The sequence below is a fragment of the Patella vulgata genome, chromosome 4 (assembly GCF_932274485.2).
Source record: "Patella vulgata chromosome 4, xgPatVulg1.2, whole genome shotgun sequence".
NCBI classification, from domain to species: Eukaryota; Metazoa; Mollusca; class Gastropoda; family Patellidae; genus Patella; species Patella vulgata.
Window position 1 is genome coordinate 46,452,846 of NC_065882.2, and position 14,837 is coordinate 46,467,682.

Genomic DNA, 14,837 nt, shown 5'->3' on the forward strand with positions numbered 1-14,837 from the left:
AATTTTTGCCAAAAGGGATTTCTGTTCACCATTCACGAGCAGCCAGAGGGGGCCCTGGTTGTTTAATGTTATCAAACTGCTAAATTATCATGTAATAGTAATCGGGCTTTGAAATGGAGCACTTGTTTTTATTAATATTTCGAATAGTAATGTATAACACAAAGTTCAAAATGTCATGTACCAGGGATGGACAATAATTTTAATAAATCATTTAATCACAATAATTTAAATAACTTACAATGAGGAACACAAAGTTTGTTTCTTATTTTTTTATGGAACTTCTAGGATTTTAATACTAAACTAGACTCACATTGAGTGGACATAAAACCCAATCTCTCTTTAAACTTGTTTACTGATTGATAAAAGTTGTGCTATTGATGTGAGATTCAGATAATCTGTAATGGATTCATACATGGCTGAGATCAGTGGATTCAGTGTTATGAAGTTTAAATTTTCTTTGAAGGAGGAAGAGATTGGGAACAAATTATACCTGAAAATGATAGAAAGAAAGTCGAAGAAGATGAAAGACAGCAACAATTATTAGAGTTACATTTACCACCCCGCAGTAGAAAAACTATACAACAGGTATTTAAATATTGTTTCTTCTTTAAATTAAATCTGCACATTAAATTAAATCTGCACATTAAGTTAAATATACTTGTATTTCTTTTCGTAAATCATGATTTATTAAAAATATTTGCATTTTGCCTATCAAATGTATGAAAACAGAAATTTCAGTCTTTGATATTTTTCATGAGACGGCATTGAAATGTGGTGGTATATTATTGTCACCCAGGTGAGATGAAGAAGTCGATAATCACTTTCAGAGTTATTGTTTTGGATTACTATTAAATATCTTGTGGCCTCTTTACTATTTAAAATTATTATCCAATTGATTTGAAATTTATACATGGTTAAGATTAAGAATCCTATTGATATTCAAAGATTTACGATAAATCCCAACAGCTAATTGTATCCTGATTACAAGTACATGTTTTGTATAATGAATGTTAGAACTAGGAAGAAATAGAAGTCAATCAAACTTTAATTACTTCATGTGTTATTTTAAATGTTCCTATTACCTGCAAAGGAATAGATATGCGACAACCTTTGTGGACTCCTCAGATAAGTTTGGCTGCTATACACGTGTATTGCATTACCTTTCAACCTATCCTTGACAGTATTTGCAATTTATTATTTTAGTTACAATTAGAAGATTCAGATGGTGATAAATCGCGTAAAAAGAAGAAAGATGACGATTCAGAAGGTAGTGAAGATGGAGACGATGATGATGAAGATCGTCCCAAGAGAAGAGGAAGACCACAAACTGTTGCACGAGAAAAATTAAAAGGGTTCACAGACCAAGAAATCCGACGATTCATCAAAAGTTATAAAAAGTTTGGTGCACCCATTACCAGGTAAATCTAAATTACCAAATTGTCTTGATCCTTAATATATTAGCAGAATAGTCTGTCTGTGGATATTGCCAAATTTTGTGGTTTGATTTTGAAATTTTTGTCGTTCAGAATTACATAAGGAAACTTGATTATCAATGTTGTCTATATAAGATAATTTCAGATTTGTTTATGTGTTTTAGGCTGGATGCGATATCCGGTGACGCTGAACTACAAGAAAAATCTGAATCTGAGTTAATGAGATTTGCACAGTTGCTTAAAACCACATGTGAAGATGCTATGGCAGAATATAAATCCAAATTAGCAGAAGATCCGAACTTTGATGGTAAGGTTAACATTTATTCTATATTGTCTTTCTGACCAGCCTTTTTCAAAATAACAGAACATTTAAAACCTGTTTTCTCAAGTAAAAACATATTAGATGTGTCCAAAGTTGAAATTAAAGTGAATGTGAAGTTTATTTTTTGAAATATTATTTTAAACAGGAAAGAAAACACATCGTGGTCCTACTGTCAAGTTATCAGGTGTAATGGTTAATGCTCAGGCAGTATTAAAAGCTGAACAAGATTTAGAACCATTGGTACAATTTATTACTACTGATCCTGAAAAACGTAAAAAGTGAGTTTATCATTATAACTGTAATGCTTGCAAATGTTAAATTACTTAAATTAAAGAAGTTAAAAGTTATTTGGTCTAAGAACAGTTTATGATCTTACAAAATAGTGAAGTCAGAGTATGCAAACATAAAATAATTAAATCCATTAACTTATTTTAGCCATTAGTACTGGTACTATGTTAAATTGAAAAATCTGGATTGTCGGTCTTTTCCGCAGGTTAATTATTTCAGATTTGTTTAAGAATATATTGTGGATACTCATACATTCATCAAACACACACTTAGTGTTTAAGAATTAGCTTATAACTATTGCAGTTCAAAGTGCAGTGTTGTAAAATTTAGCTAATGGCAAATTGTAATTAAAAGTAGTGTTGTAATATATACTATTCAAAAAAAGTAGGGGATATTTGATTTTGGGGGCATAATACTAAAATATGCAAATGACTACGAAAAAAGTCACTATAGAACCTAACAGAAGAAACATTTCCAGTTACATGTGACGCCCAAACGCACCAATAGCTACCGCATGGAATGCAGGTGATGCTTGGGATCATCATGGGGGTCCAACCCAAGATTTGCACGACTCTGACTTTGAATGTTACAGTCATTGTGGCATTGAATTCCAGGGTGGAAACATCAGTTTAATTGTTTTAGTGACCAGAAAACAAATTTTGATATACGTCAGCTTACCCAAAATGAAAGGTTACGTGCCCTTGGCATGCTACAGATCGACACAACACATGCAGTTGTGGCGCGGACGATGAATGTTTCTCAGTCTGTCATAAGCAGGCTATGGTCCAGATACCGTGATACACAATCTGTACAGGACAGACCACGCTCAGGTCGACCAAGGGCGACAACTCAAGCCCAGGATCGATTTATCCGTACCTTGGCCTTGAGAAATCGTGTCATCACAGCAAATCAGATCAGCCCTCGTCTTCAAACAGACACTGGTGTGAGAGTGAGTGGCCAGACGATTCGGAATCGACTGCATAGGGGTCACCTTCGCGCCCGACGTCCTCGCGTGATCCCTTGTTTGAGAGATCATCACATTCAGGCAAGACGTCGTTGGTGTGGGGATCGTCAACACTGGGATAATCGACGCTGGAGCAATGTGATGTTTTCAGATGAGTCAAGGTTCACTGTTGATTTTTTGGACAGACGTAGGAGGGTGTGGCGTCGTCGAAACGAGCGCTTCCAAGACGTTAACGTCATCAGACATGATCGATTTGGGGGTGGTTCTGTTATGGTGTGGGGAGGCATCACTGTTGCTGGAAGAACGGCTTTACATGTTGTTGCAGGGCGTGTTACAGGCCAGTACTACCGGGACAACATCTTGGCAGTCCATGTTGTGCCGTTCGCACGACGTCATGGCCGCCGTTTCATCTTCCAGGATGACAACGCAAGATGTCACAGGGCCAGGATCGTTACAGGTTACCTCCAACAACAGAACATCACCACATTACCTTGGCCAGCACTGAGTCCCGACCTCTCCCCCATCGAGCATGTCTGGGACATGCTTGGACAGAGGTTACGTCAACGTCAACAACGTCCTGCCAATGTCCAAGAACTTGCTGCTGCGTTGCAACAGGAATGGGACAATCTGGACCAAAATGACCTTAGACGTCTCATTAGGAGTATGCCACGTCGGATCAATGCTTGTTTGGCAAACAGAGGAGGATTTACCCGTTACTGACTTGGTTGTGATGCTGTGGTAACTTTGCTGTTTGACCCCGGGTATCATTTTACCCTTATAATGGTCAGTCTGTGCCTTACTTAGTCTAACGATCATTTGGAATAAATCGATGAATGTGAACTTCATTTCATTTTGTCATTTGTTTCTTCGTCAGTTTCATTAGGTGACTTTAATAACACTTAAAAATCAAATATCCCCTACTTTTTTTGAATAGTATATATTTCTATATTTGTTTTACAGTTTACAGTTAACCTGTCATGTAAAAGTAGTACACTGGGATTGTCTGTGGGAGAAAGAAGATGATTGTAATTTATTAAAAGGAATTTATGATTATGGTGTGGGCAGCTGGGAAGCCATTAAAATGGATCCTGATCTTAATTTACATAAAAAAGTAAGTATTGGCTTACACCAGTGGTTCTCAACCTTTTTTTTTTTTGCCAATGGCACACCTTGGAATACATGAAAAAATAGTGGCACACCTGGCTAAATATATATGAAAAATAATAACATACAACCGTAGACAGAGATTAGTCATAGTCGCATAGACTGACTCGAACTAAATGAAGAAAAACACAGCTATGAACTAATCAGTAGACACCAGTGAATACTCAATTGGGATCACATGGTTTTTCACATTTTCTTAGTGTGCTGTTCAAAATTTCGCGGCACACTTAGGAAGATCTTGTGTGCGGCACACTGGTTGAAAATCACTGGCTTACACAATCAGTCATGCCAACAACCATTAAAATTTTCTCTGAAAATATTAATTAGTTCCACCATAGTTTTCTGGAGTGTTTTTGCTTATATGAAGTTGTAAGGCTATTGTTCTGATTACATAATCTGCTAGATATGTTATGTCTGTCCATCATACTTTTTAGGACACAATAACTCTTCTTCTAAATGTGTAATTAATTAATGTGTCATCTATTCATTTGTTGGCTTGTCAGTCTTTCTTTTGCAAATTCGAAGATGTAAAGATATTATACTTTTATATAATTAGATGTATGTAATATGTTATAACTGTATACAATGATCTACATATTTTATCAGTCTTTCTTTTGCTCATGCGAAGATGTCAAGATATTGTACTTGTATATAATTAGTTGTATATAATATTGTGTTACAGATTTTACCGGATGGAGAATGTAAACCTCAAGCTAAACATTTACAGACACGTGTAGATTATCTATTAAAAGTGTTACGTAAAGTGTCCGATCCCATTAAAGAGCCCAAACCTGTAAGTTAGATTACCCTATATTTATATTAAACTTTTTATTAAACCTCTAAACTGCGTTCTGAATTAATGTTCTTGGGTCTTTGGTTATGTAGATATTAATTCTTCACATTTGCACATGAACATTCGAGCCTCCACGTTAAAATACTGTGATTTTGGTTGTAGAGTCAATGTTAAACATTTAATCCTTTGTGGTTTTCCAGCCCAAAACACCTAAAACTCCAAAGTCCCGGAAAGGTAAGAAAGTGAAATCTGTTGCAGAAGTAAAAGATGAGATAAGTAGTTCCGATGATAATATACAGGAAGATACTAACGATAGTTTTGCTGTAACTAGTCCTAAAAAACATGATGTGGATGATACAGATAAAAAACATGAAGATAAAGTTAAAAAAGAGAAAAAGGAAAAGAAAAAAGGCAAGAAAAAAGAAAAGGATAAGGAAAATAAACAGAAGGTGTGTTCACCATTACAGATGAATTTGTATTACTCATTTCTGTGTCAAAGTAATGGTTAGAAATTAAATTATTTATTTATAAAGAGTAAATGATGAAATGTTAGAAATTGATGTCTGGACCTCCGAGAGTAACTTGATGATGTCTGATTTCTGATTGCCCAATACATGGTAATAATGTTATTTTTGTGAAGCGAAAACTATGATTTTGTATTTGATATTACAGTCTGAAGATGGACCAAAACATTTTACTGCCTCATCTGAACCTATCAATATATCTGAAGAAGTGGATATGCCAGTAGAATTAACACAAGAAATCTTTAGTCAGGTAATTTTGGAATTGTTTTCTAACCTTCCTTTGACATGATTAATCATCCATGAAAGAATGGACGTAAAATATAATCTTTAAATGGCATTTAGTAATTGAATTAAGCAAATTCATGGTCGCCATTACCTGATGATAATTAACGACTGTCCAGTACCGATTATAATTCTCAATTACATTTATGAAGGTTGTGTTCTGATAATTAAGCCTAAGATACACTTACGGTTTCAACAACAAATGTTTGTTACTTCTCTTTGTGGGGAGTTGGATGGCTGAATGGTTAGCGTGCGCGCGCTGTATCATAAAGTCTGTCATTGAGTCGACTGGCGTGGTTTCGAATCCCCGGTTGTACGTGGCAAGAAATAGGGTCGCCTGTCCAACCTCGTGGGTTTTCTCTGGGTCCTCCGGTTTCCTCCCACTGCTAAAGACCCCTACGCGCAAGCGAATTAATGAAATAAAATTTAAAAACCATATGTTAGTCCCGAAATGACCTAGTTTGTGTCGAGTGGACGTTAAACCCCATTTCTCTCTCTCTCTACTTCCCTTTGTGCCTTGAAATTTACGGTAATCTGAAGATTTTTTTGAAATAAAAACTTGTCATGTTGCCCTTTTCAAGGGACATGGCAGTATCAGAACCAGATTTATTTATTTTTTCCATAATGCCTTAAGGTATTTTAAAAAGAAGTATTGTGTACTTACAGTGTAAAGAGAAAATGAGACCAGTAAAGAAAGCCTTAAAACAATTAGATAATCCAGAAGATGGTTTAAATGAAAAAGAACAAATAAACCATATGAAATCCTGTTTATTGAAAATAGGAGATAGAATAGCGGAGTGTTTAGAACGTATCAATGATCAAGAACGTATTCGACTGTGGAGGAAGTAAGATATAGTATATATTTTAGAATGATAATAAAGATTGTATTGATATCCTGCAGATATATTTTATAGGGAATACTCGATTGAACGCTCCAGAATTGAAGTCTCTAAATCCCCATAATAGTGACAATCGAGTGAGATAAAAAAAAAAAAAATTAAATTCTGAAAGGTTCTGAGATGATAATTTTACTGACTTTAAATCACACAAACGGTCCATGTTCCCAAAAAGGTTTAAATTAGATTGCCAGTTTGATTAAGCTACAGACAATTTGTAGACATTTGAATGAAGAATTATGTATGTATATATATATATATGTATATTGTTTTATTACAGTTATCTATGGTTGTTTGTATCACGGTTTACAGAACTTGATGCCAGTAAACTTCATAAGTTATATAAATCAGCTGTTAAAAAACGTATTAAAGGAAAAGAAAAAGTGAGTTATATGTGTACTAATGGTGAATCTAAAGAACAAATCCTTGTCTGTCAGTAATACATAGGGGATGGTCAATTCACAGTCCAGAATGTCCCGAATTGACAGAATTGCAATTGAGTAACGCGGAATTCAGTTCTGTCACAGTTCTGTCAGTCCCGACAACGAAGGTGGTGTGAGTAGAATTGTGACGTAATTAAACACAAGAAATATGTTTCGGCTGCATGGTTGGTTGAGATATTTACTTATTCAGTCGATTGTCACTATTTTTGTGATTGAGAGAATTCAATTCTGGAACGTTCAATCGAGTACCCCCATATTCATTACCACTGTATCTCTATTACTGAAACAAAAAACTGATAAAATATGCATTTACTCAATTGAGGTAAACGTTGTTTGCGCGCAGAAAGATGAGAAAAGAATAAAAAATGACTTTTGTTTTTTTAGCCAAAGATAGTGTCAGAGTCTTCCAATCTGAGTTTACCTGATCAACATTCCAGTAAGTCAAACCGTAAAAAACGACCATTAGAGAAATCAGGTGATTCTGGAAAGAAAGATAATACATCGTATAAAAAACATCATAGTGAAAGTGACAAAAGTAAAGACAGGTCAGTATCCATCTATTCTTTCCATTGATCCATACTGGCGGAGTTTCGATTCGCCGGTTGTACGTGACAGGGAGTAGGGTTGCCTGTCCAACCTCGTGGGTTTTCTCCGGGTCCTCCGGTTTCCTCCCACTGCTAAAGACCCCTACGCGCAAGCGAATTATTGAAATAAAAAAATTAAACCATATGTTAGTCCCAAAATGACCTAGTTTGTGTCGAGTGGACGTTAAAACCCATTTCTCTCTCTCTCTCCCATTGATCCATGAATTTTGAATAAATTTTTATCATTAAATGCTCATTGAAGGAAAGTTTTATAATAATTCATGTTTATTATAGTACAAGTAACGGTCAAAAAACATCTACTACACAAAGTAGTAGTCATTCATCATTCCATAATGCTGTTAGTACAGCTAGTAGAGATTCACTACATCATGAAAACAGCAATAGCTCTAGTCCAGTAGAAAGATGGCAGCTAGCTAGTCCATTAGCTCGTGCTGAGGAACCACCTAGAAACAGGTAAGCTATGGCATTTACCTTGATTGCTTGATGCTTCTTGGATTTTGTAGCTTAGTCTTTAGCATAATTAAAGCTTTATTGTACAATTGAATATGTATTATAGAAAATGAATGCATAGGCAGCAAAATTTGATACATAGTCTCTGACAAAAAAAATTGAACAGTGAAAGCCATACTAAACTCTTATTTAATGAAAAAAGCTGTAGTGTGGTTGTGTTAATATCGTAATTAGGTTGACTAGAAATGAAGGATATTATATTGTCGAATGTCTGTTATTATAGATATGATGGAGGAGCAGGGGCATATGGTAGTAGAAAACATTATGATTCTCATAGATCTCATCATGATTATAAAACACAGACAGATTCTTATAACAGGTAATGACGCTTTACTTTTATTTTATTTGCTGTGGTGGAACTCAACTACTGCAATGGCTTTACATAAGATGGAGAAATTGAAAATTTAACATATTTCCTAAGCACATTGTTATGTATAAAAGAAGAAATGAAATATTGTTTTAAAATTGACACATTTTTATAATTTTGTCTTTGAAACACCGTATTTTAAAAAATCTTTTTGTATTGAACCCTAAAACAAATTTATCACTTTTTACAAGAAAACTTAATATTACATCTTTAATTTTTCATTATTATTTTAGAAACAACAATAATTATCAGCGACATCATGGCAGCACAGGTTATCATCGGCATGATCGGGACAACCAAAATTATAGATCTGATCCTTATCAACGTCGAGATACATCTCATCGTAGTGAACAGTATCGTTTAGATACATATCGTACTGAATCAAGGTCAGATTATGGTGGACATTATCGTGATCAAGAGGCACATTACTCTAGACAAGGTGAAGATTGGACCAAAAGGTAAATCATTGTCAACTACAATTTGTTCAAATTGGACTCCCCCCCCCCCCACACACACACACACACCCTCCCCAACTCTGATTCTATTTTGCAGAAACTATCAATTAAAAAAATCCAGGATAATTGAACAGCAAAAAACATTCAAAACAAACAATACATTGGAAAACCATTAAATACACTTTCTTGGATAAAGTGCAAATATTGTATGATGTGACCAATAATAAACATATTTTTGTCTTGTAGTTCGTCGACTGAGAGGGAGAGAAAAAGAAAGAGTGACGACTATTCTGATCATTCAAGAAGATTATCCAAAGATCCACGATTAGATGCAAATCGTCCACAAACTAGTCCTACCTAGTTATATATGATAGTTAGAGACCTATTATATGTTTCAATCTGTGATTCCTTGGTGCTGTATTGTGCTGTTTAATCCAACACGTACAGGAAGTTGTTAAATGCCCCGTTGAAAGCTGTGATAATGCCTTATGACTACTCATACAGCCACTGTGTGTTGATTTTCACAAACACTGTTACCGGACTCAAAATGTCTCATGTCAGTTATTTGGAACTTATTTATTGCTCATCAACTAGATATGACTGCCAGCCGAGTGTTGCATAATGTTCCTATTAAATGATTAAATGAGTATCTGTGTGTGAGTGAGTTTTTGAGAGATTTTAAGTGGGAAAAATGTATCTTCACAGTAAAAATAAGTATGGGGTAACTACATAATTTAAAAGCTATATATTCAAACAGGCTTGATGTTAGCTTTCAGTTATTATATCTTGCATACTATCACCAAACAGTTGTTATTGAGTACTGATTCCATACATACATGTTAGTCTCAAAATGGCTGAAGTTAAGACATTAAACTCCATTCCTTTCCTTTCCAAATGTTGTTCATGTTAAAATAAGGTTGTAGTCGGGAGAAGTCAGATATTTCTATACAGTGTTTGCATTTATCTACTGTGTGAGTGAATAATTAAAAAAACAAAAAAAAACTTTAATAAGAACTCAGGGGTTCCAAATACCATAGTGTGCTTTATTTTAGATCCAAACTATTTTCTATGCAATGTATTTTTAGTTTAATATTAAGAGCTGGCTTTTGTGTTAAAGTTTTGTTCATGAAAATTGTGGTGTACATACTATTATACTGAAAATTTTTACAAGCTTTTGTTGTCCTGATTCATTAGAAGCTAGCAAGAAGAGTGAGATTGCCATTATTGTATTTATGTATATAATGAAATTTAAAAAGGTATTTATTTTGAATTTTGTTGTCTCTTCAAAGATTTTGAGAAAAAAACTTCTCTTAGAAACACATTCCCGACAGCGTGTTTTTCAGAGGCGCCTGTATTTCTTTTTTTCTCCGAGTCATGTATATGTAAAAGGTTTTTCAAGGACAAAATTACTTTACATTTGAAAAAAAATCTGTATAGAGATTGAAACATTTTAAAATATGTTGATGAAATGAATCCTAATTGATATGCTGACTTATAGGTATTGTATTCTATTTACAACTTACATAAATTTTTCTCTGGCATCCAACTTGCTTATGCAATTTCTTGCTTTGTGGTCAACAGTAATTAAATTTAGTTTGTGCAGAATTTGTTAAAAACTAGGCAAATAAATTTTAAGCTGATTTAAAAGGATAAACATTAAGACTTCAATTTTTGATTGGTTGGTTATGATATAAAGACATCAGGTTTCTTGATTGGTCAGACCAAATTGAAGCTTGTACGGATTTAAAATACAGATGTGACATCATCCTTTGATGTTGCCGTACAAGACATTTCGTAATATGTGGATATATTACATTTCGTAATATGGGGATATATTACATTTCGTAATATGGGGATATATTACTTAATGCCTCGCACTCGACCATTAAACCACACTTAATTTCCACAATAGGACATCTTTATGGATGTTGTGCAGAAGTAGGTGTTTGGCTTATATAATTGGTCTGATCTGATTGGTACTTGACTTGTTAATACAGAAATCTTCTGTTCTTAAACACCAACAAAATCATGCATTATTACCATTTATTTTTCTTAGGCCTATGCACACCAGATTATGTCTGTGACTGATGAATAATAATTGGATTGTGGTGACAGACAGCCTGGCAATTTGTCCCCAATGTTTCAAGGTTCAATAATGTATTCTATTAGTAGACATTCCATCGCTGACAGTATATGTTGGCTGATTAAATATATTTCCAAATGCACACTTTTATAATGTAGATGGTTTATTTAAGCCTACTAAGCTAATTATTGTATGCGAAAATTCTAGTGCGTGACATACAATCAGAATGTCATCAATGAGAAATTGTGTTTAGGGAAACTTGTGTATTGAGTTTTTTACCCAAACGATTGTCACAAACAAGTAATTGGGCTGTTGGCGACAAATAATCTTTAGTGTGTGCAGGCTCATAGATTTCATAACTCAGTTAATAGGATACATTAAAAGCTAGAAAAGGTGAAGTTGTATTGAGTACAATGTTATTAAGAAGAGTGATGTTTATTTTGTACACAAATTATAAAGGTTGTATGAATGTTATTGCTGTATAAATTGTGTTCCTGGTCTGTAAGGAGTCTTGTATGAACTGTAAGATAAATTGTAAATATTTTCTCTCCCTTCCCATCCATGTCCACACAATGTAAATATACATCATGTAGAATTTCTACATACAAATAAATCATTTAACTAATTCTAGTCTTGTTTGGAATTTACTAAATGTTAAGGGGTGGTTTCCTCTTTGTCAGTGGGAGGAATTTCTACATACAAATAAATCATTTTACTAATTCTAGTCTTGTTCGGGATTTACTAATTGTTAAGGGGCGGGTTCCCCTTTGTTAGTGGGTAAGGATGAATGGTCTAGCAAGGAACCGTGTATAGTCATTTGGATGGGACAAACAACTGATGTCCTGTGTACATGGTGGCATGCACATAAATTCAAGATGGCTTATCCTCTCTACTATTGGGAACGCACATACATGACTGCATAATTTTGTATGTCATTTTAGAATTCAAGATGGCCACCAAGACGTTTTTAATGCTTAGCCTCTCTACTTTTGGGAACACATACATGACAAATATTTATTTTATTTTTTTTAAGTTGGGGCTTCAGAGGAACCGAAATTTTGAGCAATTATAAATATTATTTTTTTTATGCAAGCAACTTATTCCTCTATTATTCAGACAAATTTTCTACGTACATTGAAGAATAGGAGGTTCTTGGTGACCAAGGCTCCTTATTCCTCCCTCTTTTTATTCGACCACATTTTCGATTAAGTTATGATTCCACTTCCTATTGTTAGTGATGGTTGTAGTGCCAGGAGCAAGATGGACATAAGATACCCATTTCCCATTGTTTAGTTATAAGTAATGGTGGATGTGCAAGAAGCAAGATGGACAAGGATAACACTTCCTATTTAGTGACATATATTGTAGATCAAACTTTCGATTTGTATGGTTATAGATAGTGATGGGTGTAGTGCAAGGGGCAGGGATGAGATCAGGGCCCGTGAGAGGGTGGTTGGGGGCAGCGGGGACACTTGTCCAGGGGCCCCGGACCCTAGAGTGGCTCGGAGGTGTGCAGGGTAATGTTTTTATACGCCAACATTTGGTTGTGGACAGTCGACAGGTCTCGATTTTTATACGCCCACATTTTAATGTGGACGTATATTGTCGCCCCTGTCCGTCCGTCCGTCCACAATTGTTTGTGAACAGTCTACAGGTCACAATTTTTATCCGATTTCAATGAAACTTGAAATATAGGTTTATCACCCTAAGATCTCGATTCCTTTCGATATTGGCATCTATCGGACCGTAACTTCATGGATTATGGTCCCTGATTGCACGAAAAATCACGTTTTTGGCTTGTGAACACTGTAGAGGTCACAATTTTTATCTGATTTCAATGAAACTTGAAATATAGGTTTATCACCCTAAGATCTCGGTTCCTTTCGATATTGGCATCTATCGGACCGTAACTTCATGGATTATGGCCCCTGATTGCACGAAAAATCTCGTTTTTGGCTTGTGAACACTGTAGAGGTCACAATTTTTATCCGATTTTGTTGAAACTTGAAATGTAAGTTTATAACCCAAAGATCTCGGTTCCTTTCGATATTCGCCCTGATTGTACGTAAAAACGCTTTTTTTGGCTTGTGGACCCTATAGAGGTCATAATTTTTTATCCGATTTAAAAAAAAACGTATTATTATATCACCATTAAACCCTAATGACGGTTGAGTTCGAATTTCGTGAAAATCGGCCCAAAACTGACAGACAAAATGGCCGCCGTTCGTTCTCAAATAGCGTAAAAATATGGTATATCAAGGTTGTGGACCCTATAGAGGTCACAATTTTTATCCGATTTTGTTGAAACTTGAAATGTAAGTTTATAACCCAAAGATCTCGGTTCCTTTCGATATTCGCGCATATCGGACCGTAACTTCCTGAATTATAGCCCCTGATTGTACGAAAAATCACGTTTTTAGCTTGTGGACCCTATAGAGGTCATAATTTTTATCCGATTTAAAAAAAAACGTATTATTATATCACAGTTACACCCTACGGACGACCGAGTTCGAATTTCGTGAAAATTGGCCCAAAACTGACTGACAAAATGGCCGCCGTTCGTTCTCAAATAGCGTAAGAATATGGTATATCAAGGTTGTGGACCCTATAGAGGTCACAATTTTTATCCGATTTTGTTGAAACTTGAAATGTAAGTTTATAACCCAAAGATTTCGGTTCCTTTCGATATTCGCGCATATCGGACCATAACTTCCTGAATTATGGCCCCTGATTGTACGAAAAATCGCGTTTTTAGCTTGTGGACCCTATAGAAGTCATAATTTTTATCCGATTTAAAAAACAAAATCCGTATTGTTATATCACCGTTACTCCCTAAGGACGACTGAGTTCGAATTTCGTGAAAATCGGCCCAAAATTTACAGACAAAATGGCCGCCGTTCGTTCTCAAATAGCGTAAAAATATGGTATATCAAGGTTGTGGACCCTATAGAGGTCACAATTTTTATCCGATTTTGTTGAAACTTGAAATGTAAGTTTATAACCCAAAGATCTCGGTTCCCTTCGATATTCGTGCATATCGTATCGTAACTTCCTGAGTTATGGCCCCTGATTGTACGAAAAATCACGTTCTTAGCTTGTGGACACTGTAGAGGTCATAATTTTTATCCGATTTAAAAAAAAAACGTATTATTATATCACCGTTTCACCCTAAGGACAGCTGAGGTCGAATTTCGTGACAATCGGCTCAAAATTGCTAGACAAAATGGCCGCCGTTCGTTCTAAAATAACGTAAAAATATGGTATGTCAAGGTTGTGGACCCTATAGAGGTCACAATTTTTATCCGATTTTGTTGAAACTTGAAATGTAAGTTTATAACCCAAAGATCTCGGTTCATTTCGATATTCGCGCATATCGGACCGTAACTTCCTTAATTATACGATTGTACGAAAAATCGCGTTTTTAGCTTGTGAACGTGGACCCTATAGAGGTCATAATTTGTATCCGATTTATAAAAAATATAATTATATCACCGTTACACCCTAAGGACGGCTGAGTTTGAATTTCGTGAAAATCGGCCCAAAATTGACAAACAAAATGGCCGCCGTTCGTTCTCAAATAGCATAAAAATATGGTATATCAAGGTTGTGGACCCTATAGAGGTCACAATTTTTATCCGATTTTGTTGAAACTTGAAATGTAAGTTTATAACCCTACGATCTTGGTCCCTCTCGATATTCGTGCATATC

General features: G+C 35.1%; 1 protein-coding gene across 5 annotated transcripts in view; it reads left to right on the forward strand.

Annotated features, from left to right (window-relative positions):
* LOC126817600 (chromodomain-helicase-DNA-binding protein 1) overlaps positions 1-11,755 on the forward strand; it is a 75,374-nt gene extending 63,619 nt beyond the window's left edge. For 4 of the 5 annotated variants that reach the window (XM_050544672.1, XM_050544673.1, XM_050544675.1 and 1 more), the window contains 15 exons: positions 464-585; positions 1,204-1,418; positions 1,598-1,740; positions 1,901-2,033; positions 3,968-4,118; positions 4,854-4,964; positions 5,165-5,413; positions 5,637-5,738; positions 6,437-6,615; positions 6,947-7,049; positions 7,494-7,654; positions 7,988-8,167; positions 8,448-8,543; positions 8,825-9,049; positions 9,293-11,755. In XM_050544672.1, coding sequence (XP_050400629.1) covers positions 464-585; positions 1,204-1,418; positions 1,598-1,740; positions 1,901-2,033; positions 3,968-4,118; positions 4,854-4,964; positions 5,165-5,413; positions 5,637-5,738; positions 6,437-6,615; positions 6,947-7,049; positions 7,494-7,654; positions 7,988-8,167; positions 8,448-8,543; positions 8,825-9,049; positions 9,293-9,407 — 2,285 coding nt within the window. In that variant the 3' untranslated portion in view covers positions 9,408-11,755. The remainder of the gene's footprint in view (positions 1-463; positions 586-1,203; positions 1,419-1,597; positions 1,741-1,900; positions 2,034-3,967; positions 4,119-4,853; positions 4,965-5,164; positions 5,414-5,636; positions 5,739-6,436; positions 6,616-6,946; positions 7,050-7,493; positions 7,655-7,987; positions 8,168-8,447; positions 8,544-8,824; positions 9,050-9,292) is intronic. The other variant, XR_007679064.1, reaches the window with a different exon arrangement.
* The last annotated feature ends 3,082 nt before the right edge of the window (positions 11,756-14,837 follow it).